The 23,818-nt window shown below is 40.6% G+C and overlaps 2 protein-coding genes and 1 pseudogene across 2 annotated transcripts; all 3 read left to right on the forward strand.

Moving 5' to 3' along the window:
- The first annotated feature begins 661 nt into the window (after positions 1-661).
- LOC127421926 (olfactory receptor 1-like) lies at positions 662-2,329 on the forward strand. The gene is made up of 2 exons (XM_051665150.1): positions 662-801; positions 986-2,329. Exon 2 carries the CDS (start codon positions 1,034-1,036, stop codon positions 2,006-2,008), a length of 975 nt encoding a protein of 324 aa, XP_051521110.1. The 5' UTR covers positions 662-801; positions 986-1,033; the 3' UTR covers positions 2,009-2,329.
- Positions 2,330-18,011: 15,682 nt separating this feature from the next.
- On the forward strand, positions 18,012-18,862 carry LOC127422159 (olfactory receptor 10A6-like; annotated as a pseudogene).
- Positions 18,863-22,183: 3,321 nt separating this feature from the next.
- Positions 22,184-23,149, forward strand: LOC127422160 (olfactory receptor 2AT4-like). Its single transcript, XM_051665497.1, has one exon. The coding sequence runs from the start codon at positions 22,184-22,186 to the stop codon at positions 23,147-23,149; it is 966 nt and encodes a 321-aa protein (XP_051521457.1).
- The last annotated feature ends 669 nt before the right edge of the window (positions 23,150-23,818 follow it).

The raw sequence follows: 23,818 nt of genomic DNA on the forward strand, positions 1-23,818 counted from the left end.
ATTAGATATACATTTTTCTTATATTTTCTTGTTTTATTTTCATAGTGTATGCATTGGCTGATCATGGGTACACTGAGATCTGCCTTTGAGACTAAAATTAAAGGAAAAGAATTTCAATAAAGATTTGGATCATTTCATGTTCTCTGCTTTTTCAGTACGCTGAAATCGTGCTCTTAATACCTGTTCTCCTGATTTTTATGCAATTTTATTATTTTTATTTTATTTTTACATAACTTTTTCTCAATGTGTATTACTTTTTATTCGTATTTCATGTTCTTAATTGGTTTTTAATTTTTATATATCTTGTATTTTCTTTAAAATGTATATGTAAAGCACTTTGAACTGCCATTGTGTATGAAATGTGCTATAGAAATAAACTTGTCTTGCCTAGCCAACAATGTAATTTAACATTTAAAAAAAGTGTTTTAGTGTTTCCAAACATATCTTGGTAACAAATGGACACACTTACACACAAGCATGCAAAACAATGTCATGAATACAGGTCATGAGGTGATGAGACATGAGAAACCACAAACAACACGTCACACATGGGAGGTCTCTTTGGTCTTAAGACAGATATGTTAAGCTGTGATTTCAGCATATTGTTGTCAGCTAGACAACTAGAGATTTTCAGCATATACATCTATGGAAGGTCCTTTGTGTCTGTGCTTTAATTCAAGTTGTGATTCAGTGGATTTTTAGCAGTTTGGTGATCAGAATTGAGTAAATGCAAGATTACACAATCATACTATTGTCTCACACTAAGATTGTGCTACTCACATCTGGGTAATTTATGTGGAAGTATGTAAGTTGCAGCTTATAATTTATATTATGAAAGCAATGGTTTTTAAAACTTAGAAATGTTAACTTTCTAATGGCATTATTATTACTGATATTTTGCATGTATAATTGAACATTTTGTGCAATTTCTCATATCATTTTACTTTCAAAATCAGCTTTGTCTCCCCATCTTTTTGTATTGCAGTGAGTTTACATGAATTTGTGTCAGGTTTTGTGAAGCCTTCCTATAGACATGGCCTACCTCAATGTCACTGGCATTGTTTTTGCTGAATTCTACGTGCTGGGAATTTCAGAACTTCATCCACAGTATTATGGAACACTAGGGATCTTTTTGATCTTTGTCTACTTGACACTGGCAGGAGGAAATATCTTTATTATTTTATTTATTGCTTGTGAGAGAAGTCTTCAGAAACCTACTTATTTAATCTTCTGTAACCTTGCTGTGTCTGATCTTGCTTTTGGAACTACAACACTGCCTACAACAATTGCAAAATACCTATTCAATATCAGCAGCATACCATTTTATAGTTGCTTTGTGCAGATGTTTTTTGTTCATTACTTAGGGAGTTTTAATTCTTTCATAATGTTATTAATGGCCATTGATCGCTTTGTTGCAGTATGTAACCCACTTAGATACTTTGTTCTTATTACAAACAAGACTATTTTATTAGCATGTGCAGTGATTTGCACGATGCTAACAGCTTTAATGACAGTCATTGTTTACAATGCCTTCAATGAGCCATTTTGTTCTAATGTAATAACCCAAAATTATTGTGACCAAAATTCAATAATTAAACTGTCTTGTAGAGATATAAGGGTGAAAGGTTTGATTGCATTTTTAAGTGCCATGTTTGTTCTCATAGGACCATTGATTTTTATTATATTTTCTTTTATTGCCATTATTGCATCTGTTTTCAAAATGTCTGACATTCAGGCCCGGTACAAAACACTCTCAACTTGCACTCCCCAGCTTCTTATCATTTGCCTGTACTTTGTGCCCAGATGTGTTGTCTATGTGTATGACCTGACAATTGCATTCACTCCTGGCACTCGGATAATGATAATTATGTTATACAGTCTGCTCCCTCCTGTTGTAAATCCATTGATATACTGCTTCAGAACCAAGGAAATCAAGGATACATTAAGGAGAAAAATGAGACAGAGAAAAGTTAGCATGCAGATGAAAACGATGTGGAGCACAACCTAAAATATTTCAACTGCTTTAATACAGTGGAGTGTATGTTTTACATGAAACACTGTTTATGTACTATCCTTGTTGTTCTTGCTGTGAATCTTTTGATTAGTTTGAATACACTTTTCTGACATTATTTTTATTTATTCTGTGTATTTTCTTGGTGTAGTAAATGAGTAAACTGGGGGTTTACCAATTCAGGGATCAAAAGGCAAGAGCAAAGAGGTCAGTCTTTCTTTATAAGCACGCATGATATAACAAAGCAAATGTTCTAAACTGTTCTTTTGACTGTTTACACACTCTGAAACATGTAAAAGCTGAAATATTCTGTGTGGTCATTATGAGTCACATTAAATCAAAATATCACTTTATTTTCTTTCCTTTGTAATGTTTTGCTATATTTGAGAATAGTAAAAATGTTTACCTCGAAATTCTGAGGAGTGTCCTTTCATAAGGCCTAAAAAGTCACATTATACTCTATATAGGAATATTCAATGCACTTGAATGTACAGTTAATGAAATACACACATTTCACACACTTTTAACTCTAACTTTTGCATATAGCAAACACTTTTGTCATTTATTAACAAATACAGATACAAAGAAAAGACAAAAATGTTGTCTGGTTTGTGAGAATTGTTGAGAGATTATGATCCATATGTTATCTTTAAAATAATAAATAGGCCTATCTGCTGTGCAATATTATAGATAACATATCAAACAAAGAAATAAATTACCATACATACCATTTGAGATGGCAAAAATGTAAATGCATGTGGATTATTTTTTGTTGTTGACAGGACAGTAGAGAGGGGGGATAATGTCACAGGCCACATTCTTGGCTAAACCCACTTGGCGATGAATTGTTGGTTATATGTACTGACTCGGCATGTAATGATACACAAATTTCACAATGCAATACGATGCAAAGTCTCACAATATGATACAATACTAAAGAAAAAAGAAACGGTGCCCAAAATGTTTTGCTCAAACTTACTCAAGGATTAAACATAAATGTTTTTAAATCATAAATGACACAACAGTGTCTGACATAAGCAAACAAAAAGTAGAGCTCTATAATAAAGTTACTTAAACAACAGCACTGCATTTATTTTGATTAATTGTAATGAGAAAAACTCATATGATCTCACAATTTTCATGTTTTTCTTGAGAAAAATGAGTTTGTCTGCACTCAAGTCATTTATATTTGTATACCACTTTTCACAATACACATAATTTCAAAGCAGCTTTTTAGAAAATCATGCCTTAATGTCTTAAAGCCCCCAGAGAGAAAGCTAAAGTCACTGTAGCAAGGAAAAAAATTTATTTCACTGTTATTTAGTGGTGAAATTTTTTTTAGAGGAACCGGGCCTCTGGTTTTACGACATCACCTATGTATATAATCCAATATTATTTAGTGGCTTAAGCAATTGGCACACGTAATTTTTTGGCCTCTTCCCCGGGTTTCACATTGCATGTAACATTTACCGACGTTATTACTGGCTTATATTATGTACGCAAGTGTTGTACTCATACCTGTTTACATTTCGACGTCAAAACCAGAGAATAATAAGTCTAAGCTAATCGTGGGTTTCTTATGTTGTCAGATCTTTTAATATGCTTGACTGTGTTTCTTATGAGCATCTTGCACAGTGTCATGCACCGTGTCATCTGGGAGAGGTGTAACTTTGCTGCTGCTGTGTTTCTGTATAGCAAATCCAGAGATTTTTCGCAGTGATGTTGACGAAATAAAAAGACAAGTCTGATGTACTGTAGCACCGGGACATGACATCGTTGTTTGGCAAATTCGACAAGCTGTAACATTACAATCTACTTGCCTATTCCCAATGATCTTCTCGCCTATGTACTGTAGATCTGTTGCTCTGTTGTCCTGTGAGTGCTCAGTGCCGCCTCTCTGGGGAGGAGACTGTTTCTCAGCTCTCAATGTTACGCTGCATGGTTTTAATTACACTATTATGTGTTTGTTTATGTATTGTATGATTCATATGGTATTGAATCGTGAGCGTCATATCATATGATACAATACAATACAATTTTATTTTTACATCCCTAGTACTGACGTAAATTGGACCACCAGCATCCTCCGAATTCCTGTGAAAGAAGCTCGTATACGAAGGTTGTATTCATAGTGTCCTACTTGCTTTTCTAAAACGAGACAACCTCTATGACATATGTGGCCAGAAAATGCAATATACAATACACAAAATACATGTACAGTATAGCAATAGAGAACCCTATAAATTAAGACCTATCACAAATCTTTAATGCATATCAGTTTATAATTAATGCAATAAATTTTAATGCTACATATCCACTTAACTTTTTTGTTTCAGCTTTCTGCCTTTTCTATTTAATTGGTCTAATGTAAAAGAAAATGGTAGGGTTAAAACTCTGTTGTACTCTGCATGTCAACTGGATCTCTGTTAGAATTGTTGTCAAGATTTGCACTCTTCACAGCGGTGGATCAGAGTTTCTCTTCTACTCATGCTCTGTCCCCTGTGTCATCTGGTTCATTACGTGTGGCGCCATTTGCAGGGCATTTCCAGCTGGATGCTGAGGACAAGCAAGCGAGGATAGATACATGTTACAGTTCGCAAGGCGGCTGCCTCATTTCAGTGGCATTTATATTATTTCCTCCACCGTTACAGTGCAGGAGCACTCCTCCAGAAAGATGCAATAGAGACTATATTGACAGATGATGCCCACAGTGGATTTTACAGCCAATATTTTCTGGGAGCCAAAAAGGACTGTGGATTACATCTTCAACCGGATGCAAAGTTTCCCAGTCAAAATTGTTACTCAGAAGCAATACTTTCATGTGTACATACCTTCTCATCACAGGCCATTCTTGAGATTCGCCTTCGAGGAGACTGCATACCAGTTCAAAGTCCTGCTCTTAGGCTTATCCCTGGCTCTCATTAGGGTTCTCATGTATTGATCCAAACTGACAACACAGTGGTTATGGCATATATAAATTGCCAAGGGGGAGTTTGATCGCACCCAGTGATGAACTTGCCACATCAGCTTCTCCTCTGGAGCAAGAAACGTCTAGGATACTAGTGTAAACTCTGTCCCCTGATGGAGGGAACGAGACGTTATGTCGATGTAGTGACACTAGGGGTTCGATCTTGAGAGTCCCAATCACCTTTGCTTAAAATAGAAAAGGCCAATGAGAATTGGCGAGTGGAATTTGCATGCCACTCTCCGCCTTGGACAGACGGGTATAAAAGGAGATGGTGTGCACCACTCATTCAGATTTATGCTGAGGAGCCGATAGAGAGTCCCGGCCGTGTCAGTGGCCGGTTCAGTGCCGTAGCAGGAGGAACACAATGTCTCGTTCCTTCCATCAGGGAACAGAGGTTACACTAGTAAGCTAGACATTCCCTGTCTGTCACTCATTCGATGTTGTATAACCACCTCACCTCTCTCTCTCTCTCTCTCTCTCTCTCTCTCTCTCTCATATATATATATATATAAGTAAAGGGCTACACAAGAAAAAGGGATCTACCTACTGAAATTTGTCTGTTAAAAAGTCACACCAGAATCTTGAGTATGCATGTCAAAGAAAACTTTTTTATATTGATTAATTGAGAAATAAATTTTAAAAAACTAAACAATAAACCCCTCCGGAAACACAGCAAAATAGCAAAAAGAATTACCAAAACACCCGAAACATAGAATCATAAGAAAAGAACAAAATAAAGCATACAATGAGAATCATAAAAAGCTCAATGGAAATCCATTCTCAGAAAGACATAGTATATGGCATTCTTCAAGTGTAACTAATAATTGTTAAAGCCACATTAAATACACAATTTCAATAAAGCATAACTTATCTGACAAAGTCCAATGGTGGATGAATGAGATAGGCCCAGTCTGATGAAAATGGAGTGAAAAGTTTGTGATCCAAGTGTTGGGCCTCATGTATTCAGATAGAAGACAAAGGCAGACCTAACACAGTCGTAAAACCTGACTGAGGCCCACACAAAGTCATAAATCTTACTGATAAAAACCGCACCAAAATCAAACTAAGGGAGTCCAAAACAGACTACAAATCCCATGAAGCCTTGCTCACTAAAGGATCAAACTCTCAACTCCTATTGGATGAGGCACACAACAGAACGGCCCTCAACCATGACATCATCGGGAGTAGAAATAACTCTGAAGATGCTTTTGGGCATTGCTTCCAGCATCTTTGCTCGCCGTGTGTAGACGCAGCTCATCGCTGCTCTCAGGTGTAGCCTCGTGGCACAAGGAAGTAACGTACAACTTGAAACTGTGGCCATACAATCTCCATCTCGCTGGACGAGTTGAGATTACTCTGTGTTCCACCGAACACTCTAACGGATCTGAAGGAGATCGCTGAGCAATCCGCATCTTCATCCGTTTGCCTGCAGAAGTGAAGAGAAAAAAAAAAGATTTCTCTTCCCTCTTCAATCAAGTCGACGTCACTGATTTCTCCGCCAGCTCGCCGAGAATTAGCAGCTGTACCGCCCGCCGACAGAGCGAGGAAACGGCCTCCCGTCATCACCCGAGCCTCGAGGAACCGAGTCGGTGTTAAAGAACGGATGAACACACATTCGTCTGCGTCCTCATACGATTCAAGTAAGAGGTTTACGTCTGGGCAGAGAAGGAATATTATAGTGTGTTATTCTTGTGTATCAAGGTTATTGCTTGTACAGTTTATGGACCGCTGAGTCTGCTCATTGCTGCTAATAATACTCAAGGTATTACTGAAATGTACTGTTATCACGAATGAGATCTGCTGTGTTGTAGTCCAACCACATTGGACTGTTGTGTATTTCCACCATCGTGGGTGAGACCGGCACACTGAGTTTATCCATTAAAGAATCAAAGACCGTGGGACGGTTTACGAGCCGTCCACCACGTCTCTGAGTGATAAACTAACAGCTGCTTTCTCTCCCACGATCGTGAAACCGGCTTTGGTGTCGCCACTTTATTCTCTCTCTCTCGTACTAACCACATACACACACACGACCCCTCACAAACATTCTCGCACACACTTTTAGCTAGTAGATAACTTCGTGATAAAGCTCAGCTTTGTCCCTAAGTTATCGTACAAGCGGAGACACGCGGTAAACGGGCAGACGCCATTAACTGGCTTCTCTCCGCCCACATTCGCGGCCATATTCTCTGGCCAGAAATCTTGCGTGACGTACTCTCCATGAGAGTCACGTCCGCCATTTGTGTGTGTCACACCTTACACACACACATTCACACTCACACACACACACACACACACACGCACACACCTACCTTCCTCTCATGTGTTATAGGCTTATTTTGGTTACCATATCTAATCATGCCACTGTTAAGTTTGTAGTTGTAAGTCAGAAGTTTATTGACTGCATTGTATTGATTATTAATTGATATTACTGCATAAATAAATTTGTTATATTTCAAAGAGAAGTGTTTTGGTTTGTTTTGCATACACATCTGTCAAATGCTGACAGGGGATGTCAGTGCTCAGATTCAAGCCTTCATTGTTTCTTTTCGAAGGTCGTTATTCTTCGGATATCGATTTTCCTAAGAGAACAATCTAATATTGAGACTGTTATACTATCTGGTTATTAGTCCTGATTCCAGGGTGGTGCCCCGGTGATATTGATCCTTATTAATATTCTATTGATTTTTGATAATTGATAATTATCTTTGATGATTGTTGAATTTGAAGGATCAATAAGCTAGTGTTAATTTTAATCAATGTTCTTTTGATTTTAATAATTGATAATTATCTTTGATAATTATTAATTATTGCTAATAACCAAACCCGCTCCTGAACGTGGCGCACTACATTTAATGGTGCGCTGTGTGAGGTTTTAATGAGCTAGACTCTATTATTTAATTTAAATATTAATTAATAACTAAATAAATAATTATTAATTATTTCTGATAGTAACACTGATCTAAATAACCAGTAGAACCTACACAAGAAACTGCACAATGATAACTTTTTTGTGAGTGAGAAAGGTTCAAAATCCACTTTCATCCATATAATCCTTTCAGTCTCTTTGTTTCAGATAACTCCCTTGCTCATTTCTTGGTGTGTTTTCTACAAACTCCAAACAGAGAGCATTTTAATACTCATTCAACATTTAACAATATGTCAAAACATCACATCAAGTCAAGCATATGAAAATAAATTCACTTAACTTGTATACAGGTGAGCAGTGGTAGCAAAAAAACAGGTTAAATAACATTTTAACTCACTTAACCACATCTCTTCCTAACAGCAATGTGCGCTGCCAACACACCTCTCTCTCTTCCTCTCTCTCTCTCTCTTTTTAAGGAAGTCATGTCCTCGAGACAACTTTCCCCCTGGTTACCCCTAGTGGCCAGGGGTAAAATTACACACTGTAATAGTTGAACTGTTACATACTCCCCTCCTTACTGGAAGAGTTAACCTCACCATAGTAGGACTTAAGTTTCTGTACATGAATTGTGTCAAAAACAAAAGGAGTGTCAACATATGAAATGGAATAGTTTACAGGACCCAACCTTCTAAACACTTTAGCTAGACCTCTCCACTTTGCTGCCAACTTTGCCATATGACCTTCCTCAGCTCTGGACAAAGGATGAGTTTTCACCCAGACCAAATCTCCTTCTTTATATTCTTGCACTTTCCTCTTTAGGTCATAGAACCGTTTCTGCTTCCGTTGGGCTCTCTCTACGTTCTCCCTTACACATTCTATCAACTCTTGCTGTCTTTCAAGTAGCTCATAGGTTCAGCTTTAAGGATTTGGAGGAGTCAGATGGCCCTTTCCAGAGGTCCTTTCAGAGAATGTCCCAGCGCAATCTGCGCAGGTGTAAAACCCGTACCCTCTTGCCATGCTGAATTAATGGCAAATCTGAATTCAGGAAGCCAGCGGTCCTATTGACGATAATGATCCCCTACATAGGAAGCCATCATGGTTTTTAAGGTGCAATTTATCCTTTCTGTAAGATTGTTCTGTGGGTGGTATGCAGTAGTGAGTTTTCAAACCACTCCCCATTGTGTACAGACTAAGGTTAGGAGGTGTGAGGTGAATTGAGCTCCTCGATCCAACACTAAGTAGACAGGAGTCCCCCACTAAGTGAAGATCTCCTCGACTAGGATCTTGGCTATTTGCGGAGCTTTTGCTGTCTGTAATGGGAACAGTTCCACCCATTTAGAACAATAATCCACTAACACAAGGAGATACTCATGCTGCTTTGTACTCTTTGGGAAAGGTCCCATTAGATCCACTCCAAGCATGTAACCCAGTTCGACCACCGGTGTTGACTGAAACTGTCCAGATAATCTAGAAATGGATGGCTCATATTTTTGGCATACCAGACATTCCTTACAGTATTTCCAGATGTCTTTCTGAATGCTAGGCCAATTGGCAACTTCGTGAAGCCTCAGGAGAGTTTTTAACCATCCCAAATGACCACTCAGAGGACTGTCGTGGGTGAATTTCACCAGTTCTTGCCGATGGCCCTCTGGTATGATTAACTGAAACTTCTGCCCATGCTGTTTAGTTGGTACACTATGGAATAGATATCCATTTACCATTGTGTAGTGGATTCGCTTAGGGTCACATTCCTCTGCAGGAGTTATTGGGATATCAACTCCTTTATCTCTGGGTCCTCCTGTTGGGCCTCCGCTAATTCATTCCAGTCAACTGGCAGGTCTATGGAATTCTCAGAAATTCGAGAGGCTCTGCATACTGCAAGAAATCCTGTAGAAACTGTTTCTTCACTGCTTCTGAACAAGACATCAGGCACAACACTACATTTCCCTTTGCGATACTTCAAAATCAAAGACTTGAAGTCGAATAGTCCAACGGGTTAAATGAGAGGAGGGCTTGGGATGATTGAAAACCCATGATAAGGCTGCGTGGTCAGTAATTACCTCAAACCGCTGCCCCTCGAGATAAGGCCTCCACTTTTCCATGGCCCATATGACAGCCAGGCACTCCAGATGCTACTGAATAATCCTTTTCCACACCTCTGGAGGTATAGGCAATCACAATTTCTCTGTCATTATCCTCTTGCATCAACACCGCTCCTAGTCCCACTTGGCTTGCTGTTGAACTGAATGTAGCAATGGGAGAGAATTGTATGGGAATGCTCCTTATGAGAAACCACCTAATGGCTCTGGCAAAATGGTGATAAATAATGCTTATTTATCATTAAACAAATAATATACTTATTATTTGTAACAAGCTGACCCCAGGTAACTGTTATCTAAGCAAGTTAGAAAAACATATGCTGCAGGCATAAACTAATGCCAAGGTCTCTAGAAAGAGGTTTGGTAAGTTTATATTTACGTCCCATACAGTCGGGTGATCAGTCCGGCAGTAGAGACGTCATTCAGCCTTCAGCTATGCATTACACTCATATATACGTATTTCTCAATTATAAATGATCGGTTGTATCGAGTGATGCAGAATGCTCAGACAAAAGCAGATACAACCCAGTTGTTAGTACCAAGGAGCTGTCTAGAAATTTTGTTCCAGGCAGCTCATCATAGTCCGATGGCAGGTCAATTGGGACAGGGGAAAACACTAAGCCATCTCATGGCCCATTTCTATTGGCCGGGCATTCACGGGGATGTTTGCCGGTGGTGTGCGACATGCCGCGAATGTCAGCTGGTGAATCTGCTGGCCACTCCAAAAGCACCATTGTGCCCTCTTCCATTGATCGAGGTTCCTTTTGACAGAGTTGGCATGGACCTCGTCGGGCCATTAGAACAGTCAGCACGTGGGCATCGCTTTTGGTTCTGGTGGACTACACAACACAATACCTGGAAGCAGTGCCTCTTGGCAACATCTCAGCATGTAGTGTTGTGGAGGAACTCTTCAGAATAATCTCCCGAGTGGGGATTCCGAAAGAAATCTTCACTGACCAGGGCACTACTTTCATGTCACGTACACTACACGAGCTGTACGAATGATTGGGTATTAAATCTATTCGGACAAGCGTGTACCATCCACGAACAGACGGCTTGGTCAAAAGATTTATTAAGACCTTAAAAAATATTATTCGTGAGTTCATGCACAAAGATGCTCGGAATTGGGATAAGTGTCTCGAACCCCTGTTATTTGCAGTGTGAGAGGTCCTGCAAGCCTCCACAGGTTTTCCCCATTTGAATTATAATATGGGCGTAAGCCCCGTGGCATCTTAGATGTCATGAAGGAAAATTGGGAGGAGGGACCTTCACAGAGCAAAAATGAAATTCAATACATTCTTGACCTGAGAGCAAAACTCCACACACTGGGGCGACTATCACAGGAGCAAGAATGCCAGTCCCGGCTGTATAACAGGGGAGCTCGGCTACGGGAATTTGCACCGGGAGATAAAGTACTTGTATTACTACCCACATCGAGCTCTAAATTACTCACAAAATGGCAAAGGCCCTTTGAGGTCACACAGTGAGTTGAGTAAGTCAATTATGAGGTAGTGCATTCGGATAGAGGCGGGGCTCATCAAATTTACCACCTCAACCTACTAAAACCTTGGAGAGAGGCGGTCCCCGTATCCTTGGCAACGGTAGTTCCGGAGAGGGAGGAGCTTGGACCGGAGGTGAGTCTAAAAGCCAATCAGTTCACCCCGGTCCCTTGCGGAGACCACCTCTCGCCACCACAATGTACGGAGGTTGCCAGGTTGCAAAATAATTTCTCTGCCGTGTTCTCGTCTCTCCACGGCTACACTAATCTCATAAAACACCACATCGAGACAACCCCAGGGGTAATGGTACGTAGTCATCCCTACCGCTTACCCGAACACAAGAAACAAGTAGTACGGGAAGAATTAAAGGCCGTGCTCGATATGAGGGTAATAGAAAAATCCCACAGCGATTGGGCCAGCCCGGTGGTTCTGGTGCCAAAGTGTGATGGCTCAGTCCGGTTCTATTTGGATTATAGAAAGGTCAACGCTTTGTTAAAAGCTGTCTGATCTCACTAAAATGGGAACCCCAGACCCGGTCCAGTGGACGGAGTCGTGCCAACAAGCTTTCACGCAGGCAAAAGCTGCACTTTGTGGTGGGCCGCTTCTGCATTCCACTGATTTCTCTCTCCCTTTTGTTTTACAGACTGACGGTGCTGTTCTGTCCCAAGTGGTGGAGGGGGAGGAGCGCCCGGTGCTGTACATTAGTCGAAAGCTCTCTAAGAAAGAGACAAAGTACAGCACCATAGAGAAGGAGTGTTTGGCTATCAAGTTGGTGGTCCTCACTCTCTGCTACTATTTGTTGGGATGAGCATTCACCCTCTGTTTGGAGGTGTATGTGGAGGTGAGGGCGTGGTTAAGCGCCCGTCTGGGGAGAGAAAAAGTGGTAAGGACATACACCTGAGATGAATTGTGACTAATTACTGTTTCCATGTTCACAGTGAGAGTCGGGGGAGATAAAAGACGGTCTAGTGTAACAAAAGACAGAGAGAGAGAGAGCTGCATGGAGCAGAGTGTTCCTGAGTGCGATTTGTATTGTGCTGAAAAGCATCAATTTGAGCGTGACAGCTGAAAAGTGGAATATATATATATATATATATATAGACTGTGAAGCTGTGTGAAATTAAGCCCTTTTGAGTTGGATCTCGCCGTGTCCTGCTTCCTCCTTTTGATCCAAATACAAACATCTGTTACAATCAGTTTTCACTACCCATTTGGCTTGTGCCTTATACACATATTCACACATATAAGTGATTTAAAGCATCCTGTGATGCTGCGCCTCCTAAACCGGTTATTGCCATTGCCATGTATATCCATTTGTCATTTTGCTTCTCCCTTCTTATTATGATATGAAAAGCAGGTTAGCATTGGCTAGTATGCATTGTTGTGTGTGCGATGGTATACATTCCCCTAGCATCAGCTAAAGTGGTGCAGCATTGAAATGACCGTCTTGAAAGAGAATGATAAGGTTATGACTGTTAACCATGGTTCCTTGAAAGTAGGGAATGAAACACTGTGTACACTGGTCGCGCTACTGAATCTTCACTACAAGGGCTGAATATTGCTCTGTACCCTTCAGTAAAATATTCTGATGAGATAGCACTGTGTGCTGCCATATATACGCTCAATGACGCTTGCATGGGAGGTGGAGCACATAAGCGCTATCTGCCAATTAAAAGTGGCTAGATATTAAAGAGTTTCAGAGATTGGTTACACCTTTGGAGATAACCACTAGTGTCAGATAAAGTGATGCAGCATTTCATTCCCTCCTTTCAGGGAACCATGTTTACAGTCATAACCTTATCATTATCCTTTAAGGGTCAATACAATAAAAGCGATCATTATAACATGCAGGATAAGGTAGTGGCTGTTAATGTGTGAAAATCTAAATTAAACATTAACAATTACAAACTTTATTCTGATTTGAAGGGCTTGATAAAATATTTGTGAAAATTAAAGACTGAGTTTACATTTGAGCAGGTAGCTAATATTCGTAATCTTTGAGTTAAAATAGAAAAGAAAGAAAGAAAGAAAGAAAAATAAATATGTAGCAAATGATGCATCTTTGTACAGCACAATTCAGATACCACATGGAAACTTACATTGCTTGACTTGTGAAGGGTTTTTGCAGCTTTTAGCTCATTTTGACCTCTGACTGTGATGGCTGAAAAGTGGTGCAGGTGTATGTGACCAGATGTGTTGTCTGTGTATGACGTAACAGTTGCATTCACTCCTGGTATACAGATTATGATAACTATGTTATACAGTCTGCTCCCTCCAAAATACCCTAAAGCGAAAATACCTTATTCTTCATAGAAGACATGAAAGTCATTTGCACTTATGTTCACTCATCAAGATGTACATGTCCGTTCACATCTCAAAAAACATGTGTTTGTGTTTAATGGCCAATTAATGATGTTTTTCCAGCTAATGATTAATCATCTTATTAGAAAGAGTTGCTTAATGCCTGTTTTAAAATCAAATCTTAAATGAAAGACCCTGATGTTGTGATCACAAAATTATAGCATAGCAACATTATAGCAACATAACTGGGGTCATAATTTCACATATTGAGGAAAGAAAGGGACACAAACACACTAGTGTCACAAAATTATCATGTGGTGATGAGACACGAGAAACCCCAAACAACACGTCAAAACGTCCTGGTTACTTGCGTAACCTCCATTCCCTGATGGAGGGAACGAGATGTTGTGTCAATGTAGTGACACTAGGGGTCACTCTTGGGAGCCCCAAACACCTCTGGTCTTTGATAAAAGGCCAGTGAAAACTTGCATACCACTCCCCCGGACATACGGGTATAAAAGGAGCTGGTATGCAACCACTCATTCAGGTTTTATGCAGAGGAGCAGAGATTTCAGCGGGTAGTTCAGCATTGTGGCAGGAGGGACACAACATCTCGTTCCCTCCATCAGGGAACGGAGGTTACGCAAGTAACCAGGACATTCCCTATCTGTCACTCACTCGACATTGTGTCGATATAGTGACACTAGGGGTCCCTATACGAAACGCCGCAACTGGCTGAACTGTGTTATGTGAACTGGCAGTGTGTGATGGGCAGACCACTGTGTGCCTCGTAGCCAGCACACCAGGCCGACACGTAACCTCCCCCAACGCTGTTATGAGTGTCGAACGGCCCTTTGGGGACAAGTCGACTGCCCAAAAGATAGAGACAGGCTAGCCCAGTCGTGGCCTCTTATCCTCTATTTTTTCCTCTCCCCCCAAAAAAAGGAATTAACCAACTGGGGCCACCAGGTCTACGTCGGGGGGGGGGGGGTGTTCCTCCCAAGGGGAAGATACCACACCCCGCCCAGAAAAGGGGGGGGTATTTTGAGTGGAAATACGTCACATGATATTGCCGAACTTTGTCAGAAATATGTCATGTGGAGAAGTCCCATGGTAGGTCCAATCCTACGGGGGAGGAGTTTCTACAAACATGGTGACTGGGGCAGAGGGGCCTCTGCCCAAGGAAGATGCAGTTTACCAACAGGGAAACGAATTAGCAGAAGATATACGTCGCATGGGGTTACCTATGGGGAACCACCACACACGGAGCACCTACCCCAGTACAGGGCTTAGTTAGCACATGTACTGAGCCAGCAGCGAGTTTCTCTGCAAACTCGTTTGCCACAGGCCTCAGAGGAAATCATCCAGGGAACACAGTTTGTGAACACTACTGGGAGTCAACAGTGCACGTCTTCAGCTCAGGGGAGGTGAAAGGTGCTATGCACAAGTGATACACCCAGCCAGCTGTCCCGGACTTACCTGCTTGTGCGTGCCACTACACGGGACGAAACTGGTTCCACCCTGAGATTGTAGAACCTCGCAAAGGTGTTGGGTGTTGCCCAGCCCGCTGCTCTGCAAATGTCTGTTAGAGAGGCGCCACTGGTCAAAGTCCAGGAGGCCGCTACACCCCTGGTAGAGTGGGCTCGTAGCCCTGCTTGGGGCGGCATGTCCTGGGCGTGATATGCCATCGTTATGGCATCAATGAGCCAGTGGGCAATCCTCTGCTTGGAGACAGCGCTTCCTTTCCGCTGTCCACCAAAGCAGACAAAGAGCTGCTCAGAGACTCTAAAGCTCTGCGTACAATCCAAATAGATGCGTAAAGCGCGCACTGGACACAGCAATATCAGGGCTGGGTCTGCCTCCTCCTGGGGCAGTGCTTGCAGGTTCACCACCTGGTCCCTAAAAGGGGTCATGGGAACCTTGGGCGGGGTCTCAGGATCACGTGAGAGTAGCCCGGACCGAACTCCAGGCACGTTTCGCTGACAGAGAATGCTTGCATGTCCCCTTCCTCTTGATGAGCGCAGTCAGGAGGGCAGTCTTCAAAGAGAGTGCCTTAAGCTCAGCTGACTGCAAGGGCTCAAATGGGGCTCTCTGTAGACCCTGAAGAACTACAGAGAGGTCCCATGAGGGAACGAGGCGCGGTCTGAAGGGATTCAACCTCCTGGCGCCTCTCAGGAACCTGATGATCAGGTCATGCTTCCCTAAGGACTTACCGTCCACTGTGTCGTGGTGTGCTATTGCATACAGCGCCCCAGCCCGTTTTGGAGATGTCTGTCATAACCACGACGCACCTGGAGACCTGCTCTAGGGGAACGCCTGCCCGTAGAAACATGAGGTCGGTCCAAGGGCTGAAGAGGCAGTGACAGATCGGCGTGATGGCCACGCGATGGACCACCAAGGTGGACATCGCCCACCCGAGAGACCGCGCCATGACCTTTGTCGCCCAGAGAGCGAGGTTGGTCGCCGAGCACAGCTCCTGCATCAATCCCGGGGCGGAACTACCCTCGTGCAGTTCCTTTAGCGCCTTGGCTTGGTGGACTTGCAGGAGAGCCATGGCGTGCAGGGCAGAGGCGGCTTGTCCAGCAGCACCGTAGGCTTTGGCTGTCAGGGATGACGTAAACCTACAGGCCTTGGATGGGAGCTTTGGGCGCCTGCGCCAGGTGGCGGCGCTCTGCGGGCATTGGTGCACCGCGAGCACCTTATCCACCGGGGAGATTGCCGAATAGCCCTTGGCCGCCCCACCATCGAGGGTAGTGAGGGCAGGGGAGCTGAAAGATCGGGACCGGGCAGTAAAAGGTGCCTCCCACGACCTTGTCAGCTCCTCATGCACTTCTGGGAAGAAAGGAACTGGGGCGGGGCGTGGCTGTGAGCGGAGCCACGAGCCCAGGAACCAATCATCGAGCCGCGAGGGTTCAGGGGAGAGCAGAGGGTTCCACTCTAGCCCGACGCTCGCGGTTGCCCGGGAAAGCATGTCCATCATCTCCACGTCAGCCTGTGACTGGGTGACCGCACCCGAAGGGAGGAGCCCAGCTGAGGCTTCCGCATCCGACTGGAAGAGCCCGCTCTCCGATGCTGTGCTCGAGAGCTCATCACCTTTGCGGGCTCTGAATAAGAGGTCGAACTCGCCGTGAGACGAGCCGGCGGACTCATCCGGAAGCCCAATTGGGGCAGACGAGCGTGCTGGGGAATGGGAGGTCCGTGGGGGGATACCCGGCGGAGGTGGTTCCATTGGGGACCCCAAATCGCCCCCAGTGCTAGCCACGCTGGCCTCATACCCGTGGGTAGAAGGACTGAGGCGGGGAGCCTCTGGGGTGGCTTACTTTCTTACAAAGGCAAGCCGCGATCGCAACGTTGCCATGGACATGTTCTCGCAATGAGTACATGACCCATCCACGAACGTTGTCACCGTGTGGGCAGCGCCCAGACACAAAAGACAGTGATCGTGGCCGTCAGAAGGCAAGAGATAATGACCGCAACCAGGAATAACACACAAACGGAAAGGCATCTTTAAAAAGACGCGTCTTTAAAAAGAAGTTCTGTGTGTGCCGCTCTTTTAGAGAAATATACTCTTTTTATAGAATATACTCTTTTACTTCTGCCGAAGTGCCCAGGGGCATTCTCTGCAGTGCACCAGTGCAGAGGGGGGAGAAGCCGCTGAAAGATCCAGCAGAGGTGAATGAACAGCCGTGGGAATTCAGCTCAGTGAGCATTGACCGTTCAGCTCCGAAGAGAAAATCTGAATGAGTGGTTGCATATCAGATCCTTTTATACCTGTATGTCCGGGGGAGTGGTATGCAAATACCACTCGCCAATTTTCATTGGCCTTTTATCAAAGACCAGAGGTGTTTCGGGCTACCAAGAGTGACCCCTAGTGTCACTACATCGACACAACATCAATTGAGTGACAGATAGGGAACAGTGGGAGGTCTCTTTTGTCTTAAGAGGGAGATTATAAATTGTGATATCAGTGTATCCTTGTCAGATGGATGTTAAAAGTGAAGGAAAGATTCATATATCCCATACCTGTGGCATCTGCATCTATGGAAGGTCTTTTGTTTCTGGTCCAAATTAATATTGAAAGGAATGGTCTGAAATGTATAAATTCTAAGTTTTCAATTACATTATTATAATTTATATTTGGCATTTATAGTCTAATCTTTTGTGCAGTTTTAATGTCACTTTTAAAATCAGCTTTGTTTTCACATTTTTGTATTACAGTGAGTTTACTTGACTTTGTATCAGGTAATTGTGAAGCCTTCCTAGAGCCATGGCCTACACCAATGTCACTGTAACTGTCTTTACTGAATTCTACCTGGTGGGATTTCCAGGATTCCATCCACAGTATTATGGAGATGTAGGAACATTTTTGTTCTATGTCTACTTGACACTGGTGAGAGGAAATATTTTTATGATTTCATTTATTGCTTATGAGAGAAGATTTCAGAAACCCACTTATTTAATCTTCTGTAAACTTGCTGTGCCTGATCTTGCTTTTGGAAGTGTCACACTGCCTCCAATAATTGTGAAATACCTATTCAATATCAGCACCTTATCATTTTATAGTTACTTTGTGCAGATTTTTTTTGTTCATTACTTAGGGAGTGTTAATTGATCGCCTTGTTGCAGTACTTAACCCACTTAAATACTGTGTACTTATTACAAACAAGACTATTTTGATTGCATGTGCAGTTATTTGGACCATACTAATGGCTTTGTGGGCATTCCTTGTGAATCAGTATGTTGGGGAGCCCTTCTGTGCATCCAATGTAGTAAACCATAACTGTTGTGACCAAAACACAATTATGAAACTATCTTGTCAAGATATATATATATTTCATTTTCATGTGCCATGTTTGTTCTTTTGGGCCCTTTGGTTGTCATTATATTTTCTTATATTTCCATCATCACATCAAAGTGTCTGACATTAAGGCCCGATATAAAACATTCTCAACTTGCACTCCCCAGCTTCTTATCATTTCCCTGTACTATGTGCCCAGATGTGTTGTCTATGTGTACAATTTCACAGTTGCATTCACTCCTGGCATTCAGATTATGTTGATTATGTGGTTGCATTTATATACTGCTTCAGAACCAAGGAAATCAAAGATGCATTAAGGAGGAAAATCCAGAAAAGTTGGCATGCACATAAAAATTACACATTTCTGACATTATTTCATTTATTCTGTGTATTTTCTTGGTGTAGTAAATGAGTAAACAGGGAGTTTACCAATTCAGAGACAACAAAAATGCATTTTTGAATCTTTAAACAATGCAAGGGCAAAGAAGAGGTCAGTCTTTCTTTCAAAATATGTACCGTATGATATAACAAAGTTTAATGTTCTGAACTGTTCTTTTGACTGTTTCAAAATGAGGAGGCAATCCCTGAAACATACAGTATAACACTGAAATAAACTGTGTGGTCATAATCCAAACATCGCTTTATTTCCTTTTTTTTTTTTTTGTAGAATTTTGCTTTACTCAAATTGTCATGTTGCTAATAGAATTTGCAATGGGAAGATTTGTATTAATCTTAAAAACAAACGGAAGCATTTTCACCCGACTGTACTTTCACTATCCACTAAATCCACCAGTGTTTCTCATTCTACTCAGAGACCAAAAAGAGATTTTTAAAGATTAAAGTGGTTGATAAAGTTACAATCTAATATAATAACATTAAAGCCTAAAATCCATTTGTGAAATTATCATAAAACCCAGCTGCTTTTGCTGTTCAGTGTCACAGAGAGCAAAGCAGGACCCAAACGCAGGGAGACAATCCTTTGTGGGCACTCACAACCCACAATTATTTGCTTCAGCTGAATTGAACATCATTTGTTTGAAAAAAAATAATGGCAATTTGCCAGAAAATATGATGTTCAAATGCAAATAATGTTAATTCCCAAGTTGAAGTACCTCAGTAGACGGGTGCAGAGTATATAATATGTATACAGTAATTATAGTAATATATAATTAAAATAAAGTATTATAGACTAAAAGTACACCTGCAAAATCTATTTTCTTTTCTCTCTACATCATTTTTAACTCTCCTAAAATTCCCTTCCAGAGGGACTTTGTTCCCACTCGCGCTTGTTAAAGAGTGGTGTGCTGTCATAGCAACCATGATAAGTTTCCATTTATCCTAAGAAGGCCGTCTCATTTAAACAAGGCTTGTTTAAAGGAGGGTGCTTGGTATACCTTCAAAGGACACGTCCTAGCTAGCACACAGCTTTCAAAACGAGACACAGCTTGAATCACTGCTGTGTGTGTTTGTGGTGTGTGCGTTAGTGTAATGACTCCAGGCAGACACATCACAAAGGTTCCGCCCTTCCAACTAGTGCTTATGCTGGTTTATGCTGTATAAACAGTAAATGCGTTAATCGCGAATAAGAAAAATGTATGTGTCAAAATTTTTTAATTAATCGCATGCGTTAACACGTTAATTTTGACAGCTCTAGAGATTGCATATCAAACAAAGAAATAAATTACCATATACATACCATTTAAGATGGCTAAAAATCTTTTTTGTTGTTGTTGTTGACAGGACAGTACAGAGGGGGATGATGTCACAGGCCACATTCTTGGCTAAACTCACTTTGTGCATACTTAATGCATACTGCTATTGAAACAAATGCATAATAAATAGATTTTTTAGATATGGCATGTAATCCAAATACACAACCTTCAAGGCTTGGGAAGTAGGAGTGAATAGTACATTTGCATGGTGTGCACTGAGATTGAATATTTATGATATGACTAAAGCTGTGTCTCATTATGTAGGCTGTTGCTTGTATACTGAGCATCCTTAACTTAGAATGAACTTTATTTATGCGAAATGGCCTTCGTGGGACAAACAGAAACAGACTGAATTTAGGAGAGAAAGAAACTTTATTTTCTATCTCTATTTTTATATTTACTTTATAATAATTTAATTTAAATTATATAGTATTATTATTGTTATTTTACTTATTATATTATATATTTTACACCTGTCTACTGAGGTACTTAAACTTGGAAATTAACATTACTTGAACATCAAATCTTCAGGTAAATCATTGTAAATTTCTTAGAGATATTATTATTATTAATATTATTATTATTATTTTGTTTTTGTGACGCAAACATTTTTGGGTTATATGTACTGACAAAAATTCCTGTGAAAAAAGGTGGTATTTGAAGGCTGTATTCGGAGTGTCCTATTTGCTTTACAAAAATGAGACCTCTTAAATGAGACACAACTCACTTCAAAACAGCATCAAAACTTACCCTCACGAGTGTATGATGCATTTCTGATCGAGTCTCTCAGGCAGAATTAAAGCTTAAGTGTATAACTTTTTCTGTTAAAATACTTTTCCTATCCCAGCTTTATATGTCGGGATGTAAACCATCCATAAGTAAAAAACAAAAAAAAAACAATTCCCCGAAAACTGTAAACTCTTTCTTGATTGTTTGAAGCGGCCTGTCCAGCCTGACACAACAACAAAGACTGAACCAATGGCGTGAGCTGGAGATAGAACTATGTGTTTATTTTTAGCAGCAGATTGTTTATTTTTGCAATTTGGTTCGGTGGCACTTGTGGCACAGTGTTCATCAGTCTTGTAACTGCCCCCTCATAAAATATGTCCTCCGTTAAATGCTGGAAGGTTTCTGTCTGGTCTAAGGAGGACCAGTGTTTTCAGTCTGGACTAATGTCCACTAGATGGCATTATTTTGAGTTCAACTTAGTTTACCTTTTAGGCCATTAATTCCTTTTCTGTTGACCAAACATCACCCCACCTGTGTTTACTTGTTCTAGTTTATAATGCTCCCAGAACTGTGTGACGCGCTGTCGCTCACAGACACAAGTTCTTTAGAGCAGTGTTTCTCTACTGGTGGTCCCATGGTCCCATGTTATATGTAGCTCCAAGTTCATTAAACAATAATAAAAAAAAAAAAAACGGGAGCAATGCCAAGAAATGTCACGTCTCCTGATATGTCTCTTGTGTATAAGGAGAGAGTTTATAAACCAATCTATTTTAGTTAGGTGTTAAGAGCACAGTGGAGACAAGACTGTTCACATGTAAGGTTACATATATGGTTACTGTACAACATAGGCCTATATGACGGCATGTATAGGCTAAATAATGTATCTAATTCATTGTTATTTTTTTGACAATTGTACTAAATTGTGTGAAATGTAGAAATGTAGATATGTGAAGCCATGTAATGAAACTGTGCCAGACTACGCGTGCCATGATTTATGCATTTTTATTTCTAGTTATACATGGTATTTATGAATGAATTTTCACGAGTTATCTGTGAATTAATAAATTATCTTTGCATATGATCTTGTACTATAATTCTTGAAAATTGTCAAATGTGTATTTCAACTTTGTTTTTGTTTTTTTATCTGTTTTTATTTGTATTAGCCCTTCCACGTGGTTAAGGAGGGTTTTCAGAGCAATGGCAGATATCAATTTCACTCAGATCACTGAATTCTACTTGGAGGGATTTCCAGGACTCCATCCAGAGTATTTTAAAGCTGTGGGAACATTTTTACTCTTTGTCTATCTAATGATTGCAGTCGGAAACATTTTAATCATTTCATTTATTGTTTGTGAGAGAAGCCTTCATAAACCCACATATTTCATCTTCTGTAACCTCGCTGTGTCAGACCTTGCATTTGGAACCGTCACCTTGCCCAGAGCAGTTTCAAAATATATTTTTAAAGATGATTATATACAATTTAATCCATGTTTTGTGCAAATGTATTTTGTGCATCATTTAGGTACTATGAATTCATTTCTGATGTTATTAATGGCCCTTGATCGGTTTGTTGCTATATGCAACCCCCTTAGATATCCTGTTATTATTACAAACCAGTCTATTGCATTTGCATGTGGAGCGTTTTGGTTGGTAATTTTTGCATGGTTGCCATCATTTACTTACCAAGCTCATAGTCTGCCCTACTGTACTACTAACGTAGTAAGTCAATGTTATTGTGATTTAAATACAGCATGTAAAATTGCATGCGGATCAAAGGCTGAGCTAAGGAAGAATTCTTTTGCAATGGCCATGTTCACACTTTTAGGCCCTCTAATTTTCATCCTATTTTCCTACATTGCTGTCATCATATCTGTGTTTAAAATCTCCAGTGTTCAGGCTCGATATAAAACATTTTCCACATGCAGTCCTCAGCTTTTAATCACATGCCTTTACTATCTGCCCAGATGCACAGTGTATATATATGATATATCTACTGAAATGCCTATTAGTGTTCGCGTTATGCTTGTTATGTGGTACAGTCTGTTTCCCCCTGTTGTCGATCCAATGATATACTGTTTCAGAACTCAGGAAATCAAGACTGTTCTCATGAAAAAAATTAGAGGTAAAAAAGTTAACATTAATTTGAAGGCATCTCCAAGTTAAAACAAAGATATTTTCAGAACATCAGGTTAGTGAACATTCAAATCTAATATGTTGTATGTAACTGTGATCAAATGTTGCAGAACAACAAATATATGCAAGAAAATTAATGTTCCCAAGTTGACAAATTTTATTGCCTAAAAAGAAACTAAATGTTTTAGTATTAGTGACCTCTTGTACAAAACCACTCTTTCTGTCATTTTTCCGAGACAAACTCTTGGAAGCATCTTATTTTATTCATTTATACTGCCATCTGTTCATAATAATATATGTGTTTCTTTAAGACTACAACAGCACATCTTAGACAACATATATTAGTTTGACATATAACATTTAGTTTCATTATAACAAGACTAACTGAAACCCCATTTCCCTGAACTAACTCAATTGCTCTAAGTTTCTTAAAAAAAAAAAAAATACTGTCGCTTGAAATGTTATGATTTTATACAACTGATTTTTTACAATATCTGTTGACCAAAGTAGATAAGATGGTTTGATATTGCTGTTATTACATATTGTTTTTTGCTTTATGATTGTTTTACTGTGTACAGTTTGCTGAAAATACATTAAATATAATACATTTTAAATAGAGAGGTGTTGTAGATGGTGGCTTTTTTTTAAGAAAGTATTGTTCTCAAATTGTTATAAAAACAGCAGGTTCCCATTGTGACT

Source organism: Myxocyprinus asiaticus, chromosome 31 (genome assembly GCF_019703515.2).
Source record: "Myxocyprinus asiaticus isolate MX2 ecotype Aquarium Trade chromosome 31, UBuf_Myxa_2, whole genome shotgun sequence".
NCBI classification, from domain to species: Eukaryota; Metazoa; Chordata; class Actinopteri; order Cypriniformes; family Catostomidae; genus Myxocyprinus; species Myxocyprinus asiaticus.

Bases quoted from the DNA above. Each gene is read 5' to 3' on its own strand.
- LOC127421926 (XM_051665150.1), top strand. From the start codon at position 1,034: ATGGCCTACCTCAATGTCACTGGCATTGTTTTTGCTGAATTCTACGTG.
- LOC127422160 (XM_051665497.1), top strand. From the start codon at position 22,184: ATGGCAGATATCAATTTCACTCAGATCACTGAATTCTACTTGGAGGGA.